Source organism: Theropithecus gelada, chromosome 19 (genome assembly GCF_003255815.1).
Source record: "Theropithecus gelada isolate Dixy chromosome 19, Tgel_1.0, whole genome shotgun sequence".
NCBI lineage: Eukaryota > Metazoa > Chordata > Mammalia > Primates > Cercopithecidae > Theropithecus > Theropithecus gelada.
Window position 1 is genome coordinate 56,069,051 of NC_037687.1, and position 16,775 is coordinate 56,085,825.

The window sequence follows — 16,775 nt, forward strand, 5'->3', positions numbered from 1 at the left end:
ACCTCCAGTGGACTGTGTTCATGTGAAAAGATGAAAATCTTTACTGTTGGCTGGGTGTGCATGAATGTCAAAACCTCAACTGTATGCTGAGCCTAGTTAGAACACTCTCTGTACCACCTGAGAAATTTATAAGGTATGCATGAGAGTCGCAATCTTTGGTAACTGGGAGACATTTGTGCTGCTATGGACCCATGATCGTACCTGTGGCTCTATGCCCAGATATGAGAGTTAACACCTCTGTAATGGCTGGGTCCAGATATGAGAGTTGTCACCTACCTATAAGCTAGGCTTACTAATGAGTCACCACCTCAGCTGTTGCCTGATGTTCACATATGACAGTCACAATTTCAACTCTGCACTGCATCGAACTGTAAGATTTAAGACCTCACCAGTAGGCTCTGTCCATGGATGAAGGTGACAGTCTTAAGAATTGGCAAAGTGTGCATACATAAAAACAATCTCATCTGTTTTCTGGACCCTGTTATGACACTCTTTGTACCACCCGAGGGCTTTATACAATATGTGAGAGTGTAATTCTCTCTGTCCTTCCTACAAAGGGGAGAGCCAGTATCTTACCCATTTTCCTAAGCCCACATATGAGAGATATACAGTATGTCCCCTATTGGCTGATTTTAGATATGAGAGTCAACATCGCACCTATGATCTGAACAAAGATATATGTCACAATCTCCCCTGTGGATAGGGAGTGAGCAGGAGAGTTACATCATCTGGGTAACAGGCCAGGGATATGTCACAACCTTCTCTGAGAGCAGGCACCAGGCAGAAGAGTTAAAACCTGGGTGCTCAGTAAGGGATATGCTAAATTTCCTCCTGAAACCAGGGCACAGACAGTAGAGTCACATCACCTGGGTGCTGAGACCAGTGATATGTCACAATGCTCCCTGTAAGCAAAGCTCAGGCAGAAGAAACATGTCGCCCGATTTCTGGGCCAGAAGGTACGTCACAATCTCTCATATGAGGGAAGCCTTTGGCATAATAGAAGAGTCACATCAAATAGTTGATGCTCTTAAAGATACATCACAATGCTCTGTTGTCAGGGTCCATACAGAAGACTCATGTCACCTTGTTGCTGGGCCCAGCAATATGTCACAATGCCTTTTGAGGTCCAGGCCCAGGAAAACAGTAATGTCACACTGGCGTAGAGCTCCACAATATGTCTCAATCTCCCTTGCCAGCAGAACTTACGATGGAAGAAGAATCACACTCGTTTGGTACGGAGCCAAGTGATATGTTACAACTCCCTCTGTGAGCAGGGATCAGGCAGGAGAAGACAGTCACATTCATCACATTCACATCACCTGGATGATGAGCGGAAATATGTCACAATGCTTCTTGTTGGTAGTAGAGTTATACCAGAGAGTCAGACCCAGCAATATATCACAATTGCTTATGTGGTCAGGGGACAGGCAGGAGAGTCACATAATCTGGGTGTGGGGCCCAGAGATATGTCACAATGCCTTCTGTGGGCAGTACTGAGGCAAAGGAGGAGACTCTCATCACCTAAGTGCAAGGCCCAGCGATATGCCACAATGCCCCCTGTGAGCAACACCAATGCAGAAAAATAGAATCACATCCCCTCAGTTCTGGGTTCAGCAATATGTCACTATTCCATCTGTGGGCTGGTCTTAGGCAAGAGTCAGATCACTCAGGTGCTGCGCAGAGAAAAACGTTACAATTAAACCTGTGGGAAGGTGCAGGGATGAAATTAACAATTCCATACATGTTCTGGTTTTAGGAATAAAAAGTTAACCCTTCCTATATATTGTGTCTAAGAACAGGGGTTACAATTTCAACGATGGACTAAATTTGTACCTGACAGCCTATACTCCTCCTGTGGACTTTAATTAGTGAAGTCACAGCCTCATAGGTGTGCTGAATCTTGCTCTGAGTATCATCAACTCACCTACGAACTGGATCCACATATGAGAGTCAATTTTTCCACCTCTGACTTCCTCTATGTGTGAGATTCAGAACTTCAAAAGCAGGCTGTGTTTATGTGAGAAAATGATGATGTATGCTGTTTGATGTGTGTTCACACAACAGTAAAAATCTCCAGGCCGGCTGCAGTGGCTCACGCCTGTAATCCCAGCACATTGGGAGATTGAGGCGGGCAGATCATGAGGTCAGGAGATCGAGACCTGGTCAACATGGTGAAACTCCGTCTCCACTAAAAATACAAAAATTAGCTGGGCATGGTGGTGTGTGCCTGTAATCCCAGCTTCTCAGGAGGCTGAGGCAGGAGAATCACTTGAACCCAGGAGGCGGAGGTTGCAGTGAGCTGAGATCGCGCCACTGCACTCCAGCCTGGGTGACAGAGTGAGACTCTGTCTTTAAAATATATATATATATATATATATATGTATCAAATTAGCCAGGCGTGGTGGTGGGCACCTATAGTCCCAGCTACTGGAGAGGCTGAGGCAGGAGAATGGCGTGAACTCGGGAGGCAGAGCTTGCAGTGAGCCGAGTGAGTCGAGTGCCACTGCACTCCAGCCTGGGCGACAGAGCGATACTCCGTTCTGGATTTAAAAATAAAAATAAAAATAAAAATCCCTGGTGTGCTGGGTCTTGTTAGCACACTTTTTTTTTTTTTTTTTTTTTTGAGACAGAGTCTCAGACTGTCACCTGGGCTGGGGTGCAGTAGCATGATCTCAACTCAATGCAACCTGGCTAGTACACTCTCTGTACTACTCAAAGGCTTTATCTAGTATAAATGAGAGTCACAATTTACTCTAAGATAATGTTTTTAAGCACCCATGACCATATCTGTGGCCTAAAGCCCAGGTATTGGGGTAAACATCTCTCCAGTTGGTTGGGTTTGGATAGTAGACTCCTCATCTGCTATGTTCTGAGTTTAGAAATGTGTCACCATCGCAACTGTGGCTGGAGGCTCATATATGACAGTCACAATTCCAACTCTGGACAGTGTTTGCATTTGAGATTCAAGACCTCAGCAATGGGCTCTTTCCATGTGTGAAGGTGATAATCCTAATGGTTGGTGAGGTGTGCATATAAGAAACAATCTCACTTTTGTGCTGTGCCCTAGGATAACACTCTTTGTAACACTCGAGGGCATTATATGATATGTGGGAGTGTGGCAATTCTTTATGGCCTTCATAAAAAGAGAAGACGACCAAGGATGTGACTCATCTAAGGCAAGCTATGAGAGACACTATTTCTTCTAATAGCTGACTTGAGGTATGAGAGTCATCATTGCACTTGTAAGCTGACTGTAGTATATGTCTCCATTTCACCTGTAGGTAGGGAGTAAGCAGGAGAGTCACATCACCTGGGATTTCAGCCAAGGATATCTCACACTCTTCCCTGAGGGAAGGAACCAAGCAGGAGTGTCACATCACCTAGGTGCTCAGTCAGGGATATGTTACAATTCTCTCCTGAAAGCACAGCATGGGCAACAGAGTCACATCACCTGGGTGCTGAGCTCAGCACTATGTCACAATGCTCCCTGGGGGCAAGACAGAGGCAGAAGAGCCACATCACCTGGTGTCTGGTTCCAGGGATATGTCACAATCTTTCCTGTGCAGGGCAGGGTGCAGGTAAGAAGTGTCACATCTTTTATGTCATGGATGCAGATATATGTCACAATGTCCCTGTGGGCAGAGCCCAGGCAGGAGCATGCAATCCCATAGGTGGTAGGCCTAGTAATATTTTACAATACTCAAAATATGTGAGGCGCAGGAAATATGGGTGAATCACATCACCTAGGTGCTGGGTCCAGGGATATGCCACAATCCTCCCTTCCGGCAGTACCCAGGCAGAAAAAGAGAATTACATCACCTAGGTGATGAATGAAAGGATATGCTATAACACCTCTGTGGGCAGGGCCTATACAGGAGATTTACATCACCAAGGTGTTAGAACCAGCCACATGTCAATACACAATGTACAAGAGAAACCAGGCAGAAGAGGAGAGTCACATCACCTAGTTCTGGACCCAGAAATATATTACAATCCCTTCTTTGGAAAAGTCCAGGAAGTAGAGAAAAGTCACATCACTTGGACATTACTCACAGTGATATGTCCAATGTCCTCTGTGAAAAGCACTAAGGCAAGAGAATAAACTCACATCACCTAAATGCTGGGTCCAGCAATATGGCACAATCCCATCTGTACGCTGGGCCCTGGCAAGAGAGTCAAATCACTCAGGTGTTGGGCAGAATTGTATGTCACAATCACATCTGGATGAAGGTGGAGGCATGAGATTAACAATTTCACACATTTTTTAGTTCTAGGTATGAGACATAATACCCTCTGTATGTTGGGTATAAGTACATGAATGACAGTCTCAATGACGGTCTGGATTTTTATATGAGAACCTCAATCCCTCCTGCAAATTATGTCATTTATTGAAGTCAATGACTCACAGGTGTGCTGAATCTTGGTCCCAGAGACACTAACCTCTCTATGGACTGAATTAACATATGAGATTCAATTTTCCAACTTTTGGCTGCAGCTGGGTATGAGATTCAGAATCTCAACAGTGAGCTGTGTTCATGAGGAAGGTTGACAGTCTTTACTGTTGGCAGGTTATGCATATGAGTGTCACAACCTCCCCTGTGTGCTGAGTTCTGTTAGGACAGTCTCTGTACCTCTTGACAACTTTACACAACATGTGACAGAGTGTTAATTCTTTATGACCTTCATACAAAGAGGAGGCCCAGGATATTACTCATTTTCCTGACCCTGGCTATGAGAGAAACTACATCTGCTACTGGTTGTCTAGAGGTATGAGAGTCATTATTGCATCTGTAAGTTTGGATAAGATGTGCATCACAATCCCACTAGTGAATAAGGATGGACCAGTGGACTCACATCACCGCATTTTGGGGCAGTGATATGTCACAATCTTCTCTGAGGGCAGGGATAAGGCAGAAGTGCCACACCCACACGTGGGTGCTCAATTAGGGATATGTTACAATCTCCTCTTGAAAGCAGAATACAGTCAGCAGAGTCACATCACCTGGATGCTAGACCCAATGATATGTTACAATGATCTGTGGGCAAGGACCAGGCAGGAAAAACACATCACCTGATTGCTGAGTCCAGTGATTTGCCACAATCTTCCCAGTGATCAAGGTGCAGGCAGAAAAGGGGGGTTAAATCTCCTAGATAATGCATGCAAAGATATGTCACAAGGCCACTTACGTGTTGGGCTCAGGCAGAAGCCTACTGTTTCAAGGGTGTTGAACTCAATGATATGTCACCATACCAAAACTACGCCAGAAACAAGAAAATAAAAGGGTCACATCACCACATCACCTAGGTGATGGAAAGGAGATATGTCATAACACTTCTGTGGGCAATTCCCATGTCATAAAGTTGCTGAATCCAGGCATATGTCACAACACACAATGCATGCAGGGCTTAGGCAGAAGAGGAGAGTCATAACACATAGGTGGTGAGTCCAGCAACACATCACAATCGCCTGGGCAAAGCCCAAGCCATAGAGAACTATGAGTCACATCACCTATGAACTAGGCTCAACAATATGTCACACTACCCTTTATGGGGAGGGCCCATGCAAGAGTCACATCATCTAAATTATGGGCCCAAAAATATGTCAAAATGCTCTGAGTACAGCTCAGGAAAATGAAAGAATCACATGACCTAGGGTTTAGGCCCAACTATATGTAACAAACACCCCAGCTTGCAGAGCACATGCATGAGCAAAGAGTCACATCACCTAGGTGCTAGGCCCAGTGATATTTAACACTTTTTTCGCAGTTCCCAGGCAGAAGAGGAGTGTCACATCACCTAGGTGATTAATAGAAAGATATTTCATAATACCTCTGTGGGCGGGGCCCATGCAGGAGGGTTGCATTACCTAGGTGTGAGACCCAGTGATATGTCTCAGTACACAGTGTGTGCAGGTCCCAGGCTGGAGAGGAGAGTCACCTCATCTAGGTTCTTGACCCACTGATATGCCACAATCTCTTTTTGGGCAGAGACCAAAGAGTAGAGTCACATAACCTAGATGTTGGGCCCAGCAATATGTCACAATATCCCAAGAAGAGGGTCTACACAAAAGTGTCACATCAGCCGGGCATGGTGGCTCACGCCTATAATCCCAGCACTTTGGGAGGTCAAGGCAGGTGGATCACTTGAGGTCAGGAATTCGAGACCAGCCTGGCCAACATGGTGAAACCTCATCTCTACTAAAAATACAAAAAGTAGCCGACTGTGGTAGTGCACGCCTATAATCCCAACTACTCATGAGGCTGAGGCAGGTGAATCGCTTGAACCCAGGAGGCAGAGGTTGCAGTGAGCCAAGACTGTGCCACTGCACTCCAGACTGGGTGACAGAGCCCGACTCCATCTCGAAAAAAAGAGTCATATCACCTAATTAAGTGTCTCAGAGTTAAGACACAGTGCCCCTCATGGGTAGGGCTCAGGAAGAAGTGTGAAGTCACATATAACCTTTCAGCTGGGCCCAGCAAATGTGTCAAAATCACTCCAGCAGGCAGGGCCCAAGTCTAAGAAAAGAGTCATATCACATAGGTGCTTGGCCAAGCAATATGTCACAATTCCCACTATGGACGGGTCCCAGGGAGAAGAGTCACACAATCTCAGCGATGGACCCAGATATATGTTACAGTGACTTCTGGGAGTCAGCAGAAGAATCATATCACCTGTATGCTAAACTCAGCAATGTCACTCTCTCTTCTGTGGGCAAGGCCCAGGCCGAAGAGGAGAGTCAAATCACCTTGGTGCTGGGTCCAAATATATGTCACAATCTCTTTTTGGGCAACTTTCAGGTAAGAGAGAAGAGTCACATAAAATAGTTAAAGGGGGCCAAGCAAAATGGCTCACACCTGTAATCCCATCACTTTAAGAGGTTGAGGTGGGCGGATTGGCTGAGGTCAGGAGTTTGAGACCAGCCTGGCCAACACGGTGAAACCCGTCTCTACTAAAAATAGAAAAATTAGATGGGCCTGGTGGTGTGCACCTGTAATCCCAGCTACTAGGGAGGCTAAATAGGCAGGAGAATCACTTGAACTTGCGAGGTGAAGGTTGTAGTGAGCTGAGATTGTGCCGTTACACCCCAGCTTGGGCAAAAGAGCAAGACTCTTTCTCCAGGGGTCGGGGGGCGGGGGGGGAAGCTTAAATATCTGTCCTTTTCAGACAATAAACATGTCATTTAAATATTTCCATGAGAGATAATTTAATAAACAACCATATGTGAACATTTCCAGAAGGTGTCAAGTTCCATGTCATAAAATTTTGCATTAAACTTGGACATCTAGACAATGGAATACAGAACAGAGATATCCACCATTACAAATTATAGACCCTGCAAAAAAAGAGGAGCTGATGGTTTGAGAAATATACACAATGCACCAATTAATCTATCATATTTGCTTGTGGAAATGTATTCACTTTCTATAGCCATAATGGAAAAAAGATTTTTCCTACTTCTCTTGTCTGGTAGCATTCCCAAAGCAAACCCTTGGGGTTCTATTTAAAGTAACACAACCAGAAAAAAACCCCATAAATTTAACAAATAAAATATATCACTAGATTTTTCTGAAATATACCTTTCATAGTCTTTGACTTCTTTTTTTTTTTTTTTTTTTTTTTGAGACGGAGTCTCGCTCGGTCGCCCAGGGTGGAGTGCAGTGGCCGGATCTCAGCTCACTGCTAGCTCCGCCTCCCGGGTTCACGCCATTCTCCTGCCTCAGCCCCCCAAGTAGCTGGGACTACAGGCACCCACCACCTCGCCCGGCTAGTTTTCTGTATTTTTTTGGTAGAGACGGGGTTTCACTGTGTTAGCCAGGATGGTCTCGATCTCCTGACCTCGTGATCCGCCCGTCTCGACCTCCCAAAGTGCTGGGATTACAGGCTTGAGCCACCGCGCCCGGCCTAGTCTTTGACTTCTTAAACATCTTTTAAGCTCTTCTGATGAAATGTAATTTACAGTTATTAAAAAACTGAAATTGGGCTGGGCATGGTGGCTCGCACTTGTAATCCCAGCACTTTGGGAGGCTGAGGTGGGCGGATCATGGGGTCAGGAGTTCCAGACCAGCCTGGCCAACACAGTGAAACCCTGTCTCTACTAAAAATACAAAAATTAGCTGGGCGTGGTGGTAGGTGCCTGCAATCCCAGCTACTCGGGAGGCTGAGGCAGGAGAATCACTTGAACCCTTGAACCCGGGAGGCAGAGGATGTGGTGAGCCGAGATCGTGCCACTGCATTCCAGCCTGGGTGACAGAGCTAGACTCCGTCTCGAAAAAAAAAAAACAAAAAAAAAACTGAAATTGAAATAAGTGAAAAAATCTTTCAAGGTGACAAACTCAGGAAGTGGCAATGCTGACTGGGACACAAATATGTCCGACTCCACTGTCAAGTCAGACCATAATATCACTCAAAATATTCTTTCATCCCCATCCTGCCCATTAAATTACTCAGTGACCACCTTCCCAGGAGACACTGTACTGTACCCCACTGTAAGTCTCAGGTACATTTTGCTTGCAGGTTCTTGCATTGCCTTACTGGGATGGGATCTTCTTGTCCTTTGGAAAAAAATTTATTTCAATAATCTAGAGAAGAAAAATCATTTCTGCCTTTTCTCATCAATATGAACATCTGATTGTCTCATCACCAATGTGTCTACTAAAAATATAAATCAGGTTGAGAGGCTAGGCGTGGTGGCTCAAACCTGTAATCCCTGCACTTTGGGAGGCCAAGGCGAATGGACCACCTGAAGTCATGAGTTAGAAACCAGCCTGGCAAACATAATGAAACCCCGTATGCACTAAAAATACAAAAAATTAGGCCAGGTGCCATGGCTCACACCTGTAATCCCAAAACTTTGGGAGGCTGAGGCGGGTGGATAACCTGAGGTCAGGAGTTCGAGACCAGCCTGGGCAACATAGCAAAACCCCGTCTGTACTAAAAATACAAAAATTAGCTGGGCATGGTGGCACACGCCTGTAGTCCCAGCTACTCAGGAGGCTGAGGCAGGAGAATGGTTTGAACCCGGGAGGTGGAGGTTGTAGTGAGCCGAGATTGTACCACTGCACTCTAGCCTGGGCAAGACAGTGAGAATCCATCTCAAAAAAAAAAAAAAGGAAACGAAATATCCGCACCAGCAACATTAACACAAAAAGTTCCATTAAACAATGACAGCCACTCAAATGTCACCTCTTCTATAAAGCCCTCCTTGATATTTCCATTGCTATGTTAGTGGCAGAATTGATAACTATTATCTTTCAGCTCAATACCTTACGTCTTTTCATGTACAAGTATTATTCTAGAGAATAAATTGTTTACACACCTATCCATGCTAATGAGCTATAAACTCCTACATGGCAGGTATGTTGAACCCTGTTCATCTGTGTAATCCAAATTTCTGATACATAATGGGTGTCATATACACATAAAATCAAAACGCTATCAGGGAATTATTGGAAAAGCTAACAAATTTTTTTTTAACTTTTAAGTTCAAGGGTACATTTGCAAATTTTTTGCATAGGTAAATATGTGTCATGGGGGTTTGTTGTGCAGATTATTTCATAACCCAAGTGTTAAGCCTACTACCCATTATCTTTCCTGATCCTCTCCCGCCTCTAATAGGTCCTAGTATGTGTTGTTCCCCTCTACAGGTCTATGTGTTCCCATGATTTAACTCTCACTTACAATGAGAACATGTGGTATTTAGTTTTCTATTCCTGTGTTAGTTTGCTAAGAATAATGGCTTACGGCTTCATCCACGTTACTGCAAAGGACATAATCTCATTTTTTTTTAATGGGTGCATAGTACTCCATGTTTTATATGTACATTTTCTTTATCCAGTCTATCACTGATAGGCATTTAGGTTGATTCCATGTCTTTGCTATTGTGAATTGTGCTGCAATGCGCACATGCATGCATGTGTCTTTATGATAGAATAATTCATATTGCTTTGGGTGCATACTCAATAATGGATTACTGGGTCAAATGGTATTTCTGTCTTTAGGTCTTCAGGCAGTTCCCATCATGTCTTCCATAATGGTTGAACTAATTTACACTCCCACCAACAGTGAATAAGCATTCTTCTGTGAAAAAATAATTTTAATTTTCTAAGAGGTTAGTTTTTTAGACAAATACTATACAAGGAAATTTTCCACAGGCATAGGCCATCCAGCTGCTGTTCTGAGAGGCTACACTCTTACTCCTCAGGCTGTCCTCTAAGAGACAACTCGGGATGATATTCATTAGACATTCCAAGATACATGGCCACTGTGGGTATCCTGGGTTCTCCCAGACAGTTCTGAAACTCATGACCAAGAATAGACTACAGGGCTGCTGTAAAGGGCCCTGTAATTTCTCCAAAGCAAAACTTCAACCCAAAGACGTACTATAAGGTGTGTGTGCCTAGGGAAGATAAAAGGAGAGGCGCAGACTTTTTTTTTTTCTTTTTTACAGTGGAGTTCCAGAAGATTATTTTTCTACTTTTTTTAATCACTTAAAATGTTTACAGACTTGGAAGGCTGAGGCGGATGAATCACCTGAGGTGAAGAGTTCGAGACCAGCCTGTCCAAAAAGACAAAACCCAATCTCTACTAAAATTATAAAAATTAGCAGGGCACGGTGGTGGGAGCCTGTAATCCCAGCTACTTGGGAGGCTGAGGCAGGAGAATCGCTTGAACCTGGGAGGCGGAGGCTGCAGTGAGCTGAGATCATGCCATTGCACTCCAGCAAGGGCAACAAGAATGAAACTCCGTCTCCAGAAAAAAAAGTGTTTACAAACAGAAAACAAATCTTTAAAAACCTGCCATCCACTGCTGTGTAAAAACATGATTAACAAAACACTGGGTTTGAAACGTACAATAAAGGACAAATAGTGGATAGTGTTGTAAATTGGAGACAGGAAGTTGTTTGTCCTCATTTCCTACATTTGAGAATGTAGGAAAGAAAGTAGAAATTTATAATTTTACTGCAAGACTTAGTTAAGCTAGGGGAAGAGGGTAGTGGATTAGAAGTCCTGCTTGCATACATTAGGAAGTCACAGAGGAAAACCAGTCCTCATGTGGAGCGTTAAAATAATTAAAAAGCAGGAAATTAGGCTGAAGTGGCTCTACCGGGCGCGGTGGCTCAGCCTGTAATCCCAGCTCTCAGGGAAGCAGAGGCGGGAGGATAGCTTGAGCCCAGGAGTTCGAGACCTGCCTGGGTAATATAGCGAGACCCCGTTCTTCACAAAAAGAAAAAAAAAAAAAAAAAGACTGAAGTGGCTCTAGTGCCCTTTGTTCATAAGTAAAAAATGTAAAACCTAACTCGAGTTTATTTCTTATAAATTACTATTTTAGGCGGAAACAAAATTCAGGCTTAACCGATCATAAACTTGCAATTAACCTCTGATCACATAACCAGGAAATTTCCACCTGAATCATACAAATAAGGTGACTACATAACTGTAAGCAATTCTTGAATTTGGTTTGCCTTCTCACATGCCCTTTATAAAACTCTTTCCTTTATGCCGCTCAGGTGGGCCACATATTATGGCTGGGTGCTTTCCATTTCACCAATCACTGCTCAAATAAACTCGTTAACGTTTTAACATTGACTCCCTTTAATTTTTAAGAGAAGGGGCTGGGCGCAGAGCCTCATGCTCCTAATCTTAGTACTTTGGAAAGCCAAAGCTGGCGGATCACTTGAGGCCAGGAGTTCCAGACCATTTTCTGCCATGGCGAAACCACTTATCTACTAAAAATACAAAAATTAGCCAGGAGTGGTGGCGCAGTTCCCTAATCCCAGCTTCTCTGGGGGCTGAGGCACGAGAATCGCTTGAGCCTGAGAGGCGGAGGTTGCCGTGATCTAGCACTGCACTTCAGCCTGGGCGGCAGAGCAAGACTCCGTCTCAAACAAACAAAATGTTTCACAAAAGAGACTGGGAGCCCTCACCCGCCGCAGTTCTTCCCACGCAAACACCGGGTCGGGATTCTGCCCTGATGACCCGCCTGGCATCCCTGAACAATCTGGGAAATAATTGGGGCTGCCTGAAGAGCTCCTAAGGGAGGTCCAGACATGGTGCCGCAGGGACGGGGCGGGACGCTGGGGTCCGGGTATGGGCCCAGCCGCCATCTTGCGGCCAGAGGGGCCTGAGGCGGAGCTGCGCCAGAGGAGACTCTGGTCTGCGACCCGGGAGCGGACTGTGGAGAGGCCGGTCCTGCTGGTTTCACAGCCTGGTCTCCCCTCTCGGGTTGCCCAACCCCGCACACTCACCCTTTCCCAGGTTCCAGGATGTCCTGGCATCTTAGCTGTGCGTCTCCCTGCAGATTACAGGTCAACAGAGGCTGTGACAGAGTCACCGGAGGCTCCCGCGGTGTAAGATGCGGAACAGTAGAGACAGATCCCAAACTCGGGAGAGAGCAAAAAGCAAAGTCCCCGCCGAATGTCGGAAGCCACGCCCTCCCCTCCGGCGGCGCCCCTGATTAGGCGGTTCCCGCGTCAGCGCCACTGATTGGATAAAGCAACAGCACCCATACCACCACCCGCCCCACTCGGCATTAGTGCATTTTACCTACGGGAAAACAGGCTAAAAGTAGGTAAGATAACATGCACAGGGAATTACAGTTAATTAAGAAGTAAGCTGAGACATGAATGCACTTACTCTTTTCCTTACCAGGGTCTTGTATAATGCATCTTATTTGCTACTTAAGGGTAAGAAAAGAACATTTGGATTTTTCTTTTTCTTTTTTTTTTTTTGAGACCGAGTGTCGCTCTCATTGCCTAGGCTCAAGTGCAGTGGTGCGATCTGGGCTCACTGCAACCTCCTCCTCCCAGGTTCAAATGATTTTCTTGCCTCAGCCTCAAGAGTAGCTGGGTTTACAGGCGCACGCCACCACACCCGGATACTTTTTGTATTTTTAGTAGAAATGTGGTTTCACCATGTTGGCCAGGCTGCTCTCGAACTCTAGATCCCAGGTGTTCCGCCCGCCTCCGCCTCCCAAAGTGCTGGGATTACAGGCGTGAGCCACCGTGCCCTGCCCATTTGGAAATTTTTAAACCACTTTTTAATGATTTTCATAATACAGGAAAGAACCTCATCCCATCCCTGAGCCCCTCTCTCACCATGCTGTACTGTGCTGCTGACCACATTGTGGGATGGCCATTAGAAATGAGGCGGGGGTGGGGGGCAGCCCAGGCTGAGAATGGTGTAGAAAGAATTATGTTACCGGGCGGGGCACGGTGGCTCACGCCTGTAATCTCAACACTTTGGGAGGCTGAGGCGGGAGGATCCCGAGGTCAGGAGTTCCAAACCAGCCTGACCAACAAGGTGAAACCCCGTCTCTACTAAAAAATACAAAAATTAACCGGGCGTGGTGGCGTGCGCCGGAAACCCAGCTAGTTACTCTGGAGGTTGAGGCAGGAGAACTGCTTGTATCCGGGAGGCGGAGGTTGCAGTGAGAAAAAAAAAAAAAAAGGCCGGGCGCGGTGGCTCTAGCCTGTAATCCCAGCACTTTGGGAGGCCGAGACGGGCGGATCACGAGGTCAGGAGATCGAGACCATCCTGGCTAACACGGTGAAACCCCGTCTCTACTAAAAAAAAAAAAAAAAAAAAAAAGGAAAGAAAGAATTGTGTTACCCAAATTTGTTCATCTTAGAAAGGCTCCTCACTTTGGGAGGCTGAGACGGGCGGATCACGAGGTCAGGAGATCGAGACCATCATGGCTAACACGGTGAAACCCCATCTCTACTAAAAATACAAAAAATTAGCCAGGCGTGGTGGCGGGCGCCTGTTGTCCCAGCTACTTGGGAGGCTGAGGCAGGAGAATGGCATGAACCTAGGAGGCAGAGCTTGCAGTGAGCCGAGACCGCGCCACTGCACTCCAGCCTGGGCAACAGAGCAAGACTCCCTCTCAAAAAAAAAAAAAGAAAGAAAGAAAGAAAGGCTCCTCAGTCATTCCGTGTGAAGTGGCTATTCCAGGGTAATTGTGCCCTGACTACACTGCATTTCAGTTTGGCTTCTCTTTTTTAAAATCGCTGGATTACTCTCACGAACGGGGGTATTTAATTTTCTAATTGAAAATCACCAGCTATTCTTTGTGGGTGTCCTGATTTGATTTGCTAGTTTAGACTCTGGAGGTAGGGGTGAGGAAATATTGGGTCACATCAGAATACCTTATCTCACTTAGAGGATATATAGGAATTTCTTAATAATATCTAACAGTTTTCTCAATACCCATAATATTTAACAGTGATAGCTTACAGGGCAGGAAGGGGACACAGAGGACACAACCTTAGAATTTTAATTTGGTCATAAGTTTTTTGTTTTGTTTTGTTTTGTTTTTGGAGACAAGGTCTCACTCTGGTGCTCAGGCTGGAATGCAGTGGCACAACTATAGCTCATAATTTGGTTGTAACAGTTCTTTAAAAAATATTGTTGGCAGGGTTTGATGGCTAACACCTGTAATTGAAACACTTTGGAAAGCCATGGTGGAATGATTGCTTAAGCCCAGGGGTTCAAGACCAGTCTGGGCAATGTAGTGAGACTCAGTCTCTACAAAAATTTTAAAAATTGGCCTTGTTTGGTGTTGCATGCCTATAGTCCCAGCTACTCAACAGGCTGAGGTAGAAGGATCACTGGAGGTTGAGGCTGCAGTGACTCTTCATTCAGCCACTACACTCCAGTCTGGGTGACAGAGTGAGACCTCTATGTGTACACACACACACAAAATCGCACACACATATATATACACATATATACACACACAAACATACACATATATATTCCCTATATATATATGTATATATATACCTTATATATATAATCAAAATAATATATATGTTTGCCAGGCATGGTGGCTCACACCTGTAATCCCAGCATTTTGGGAGGCCAAGGTGGGCAGATCCCATGAGGTCAGGAGTTTGAGACCAGCCTGCCCAACATGGTGAAACCCCCACTCTACTAAACCTACAACAATTAGCCCGGCGTGGTGGCCCACGTCTGTAATCCCAACTCTTCGGAGACTGAGGCAGGAGGATTGCTTGGACCTGGGAGGCGGAGGTTGCAGTGAGCCAAGATTGCACCATGGCACTCCAGCCTGGGTAACACAGCACAACTCTGTCTTAAAAAAAATAAATAAATAAAGTATATTGAAAGAAATTTAAGCACAGAAGAAGAGTGAAAGACTATGGTGGGGAATGTGATAAAAGGTGAGTGCAGCTCTACAGCTCAGTGAGACTTGGTTTCCATCTTAAGGAACTGCCCTCCCATACTGAAACCACAACCCAGCACATGCCATTTCTCACACTATTTATACTTTGCACAAAGGCAGCAGAAGGAGGCCAGCAATATCGTTCATGACATGGAAGTCTGTTCCCCACTGAGACATTTTAAAAATGTTATTGTCTTAAGCCCTTTTCTTTCTAATAAAGCCTATACAAATACACACAAGCCCGAAGCTACTCAAAATAAAAAATCAGGTTTTTGAAATCCCATAAATAAGCACACACAAAAACAGCCACTTTGACCAAGGAGAGAGTGGGATGGAGGGGTTTAGGAGGCTGCTCGCTTTACCTCCTGGCCCCATGTGGAGGAGGGGATGGAGTCTAGGGAGACCCTGGGAAGTCACTTGTTCTGACTGGGCTTTCCCCCACCTCCACATTTTGTTAACCATTTCCTGGGAAGAGCTTAGGAACCTCCTGTGCTCTAGTGAGTCAGGGCCTCCCCTCACAGGGTATTGGCAAGGAGAAATTCTGAGACTCTGTGACTGAGAAGCTAGCACAGTGTTTGATAAGCACCTGTGGGAACTGTCATCATCTGTAACTATCATGTGGCCTTGGAGGGTTCAGATGGCCTGGCCTGGGGCTTGGTGGAGCTGTTTGAGGGTCAGCTGCTTTAGGCTCCCACTTTCTCCTCAATCAAAGTGGCTGCTTTTGTGTCTGTTTATGGTTTTAAAAACCTGATATATAGCCAGGCGCGGTGGTTCATACCTGTAACCCCAGCACTTTGGGAAGCTGAGGGGTGTGGATCACGAGGTCAGGAGTTCAAGACCAGCCTGAACATAGTGAAACCCCGTCTCTACTAAAAATACAAAAATTAGCCAGGCATGGCGGCACGCACCTGTAGTCCCAGCTCCTCGGGAGGCTGAGGCAGGAGAATCGCTTGAACCCGTAAGGCAGAGGTTGTGGTGATCTGAGATTGCGCCACTGCATTCCAGCCTGAGCAAGGCTCCATCTAAAAATAAATAAATAAATAAAAATTAAAAAAAAAAAACCCTGATATATAAATAGAAAGTGCAGCTGGAGGTGCCAACGCTCAGCGTCTAGAGCTGTGCTTCATGGGCTTACTTGCTGGCGTGAGACCAGATGAACTCTGGGTGTGAGGCGGTTCCCACCCTCGACCTACAATCCCCACCTCCTTTCCCAGGGCCTGAATAACCAACACAAGGCAGTGCTAAAGAGCGGGTGATAGAAAACTAACACAGGAACAGAAAACCAAACACTGCATGTTGTCACTCATTAGTAAGAACTGAACAACGAGCACTCATAAACACAAGGAGAGAAACCACATACACCCGGGCCAGTCGGGGTGTGGGGGGATGAGGAGAGAAAGAGCTAAAGCCCATCCAGGAAGATTTGAATGCCATCTGGGCTGGGGGCTGTCAGGGTAGGGACTATGGCTGCCAGAAACCAGGACGGTCATAAAAGCTGAAATTTTAAAATAATCGTTATTATATATGTATTTATTTTTGAATAGCTATCTAGTCTATTATTTGAAATGCATGTGACCTTACACAGAAGGTTAAAG

General features: G+C 45.5%; 1 protein-coding gene across 1 annotated transcript in view; it reads right to left on the bottom strand.

Moving 5' to 3' along the window:
- Positions 1–12,442, bottom strand: part of LOC112612057 (zinc finger protein 726) — a 163,806-nt gene extending 151,364 nt beyond the window's left edge. The window contains exon 1 of the mRNA XM_025366112.1: positions 12,245–12,442. Coding sequence (XP_025221897.1) covers positions 12,245–12,274 — 30 coding nt within the window. The 5' untranslated portion in view covers positions 12,275–12,442. The remainder of the gene's footprint in view (positions 1–12,244) is intronic.
- Positions 12,443–16,775: the final 4,333 nt, after the last annotated feature.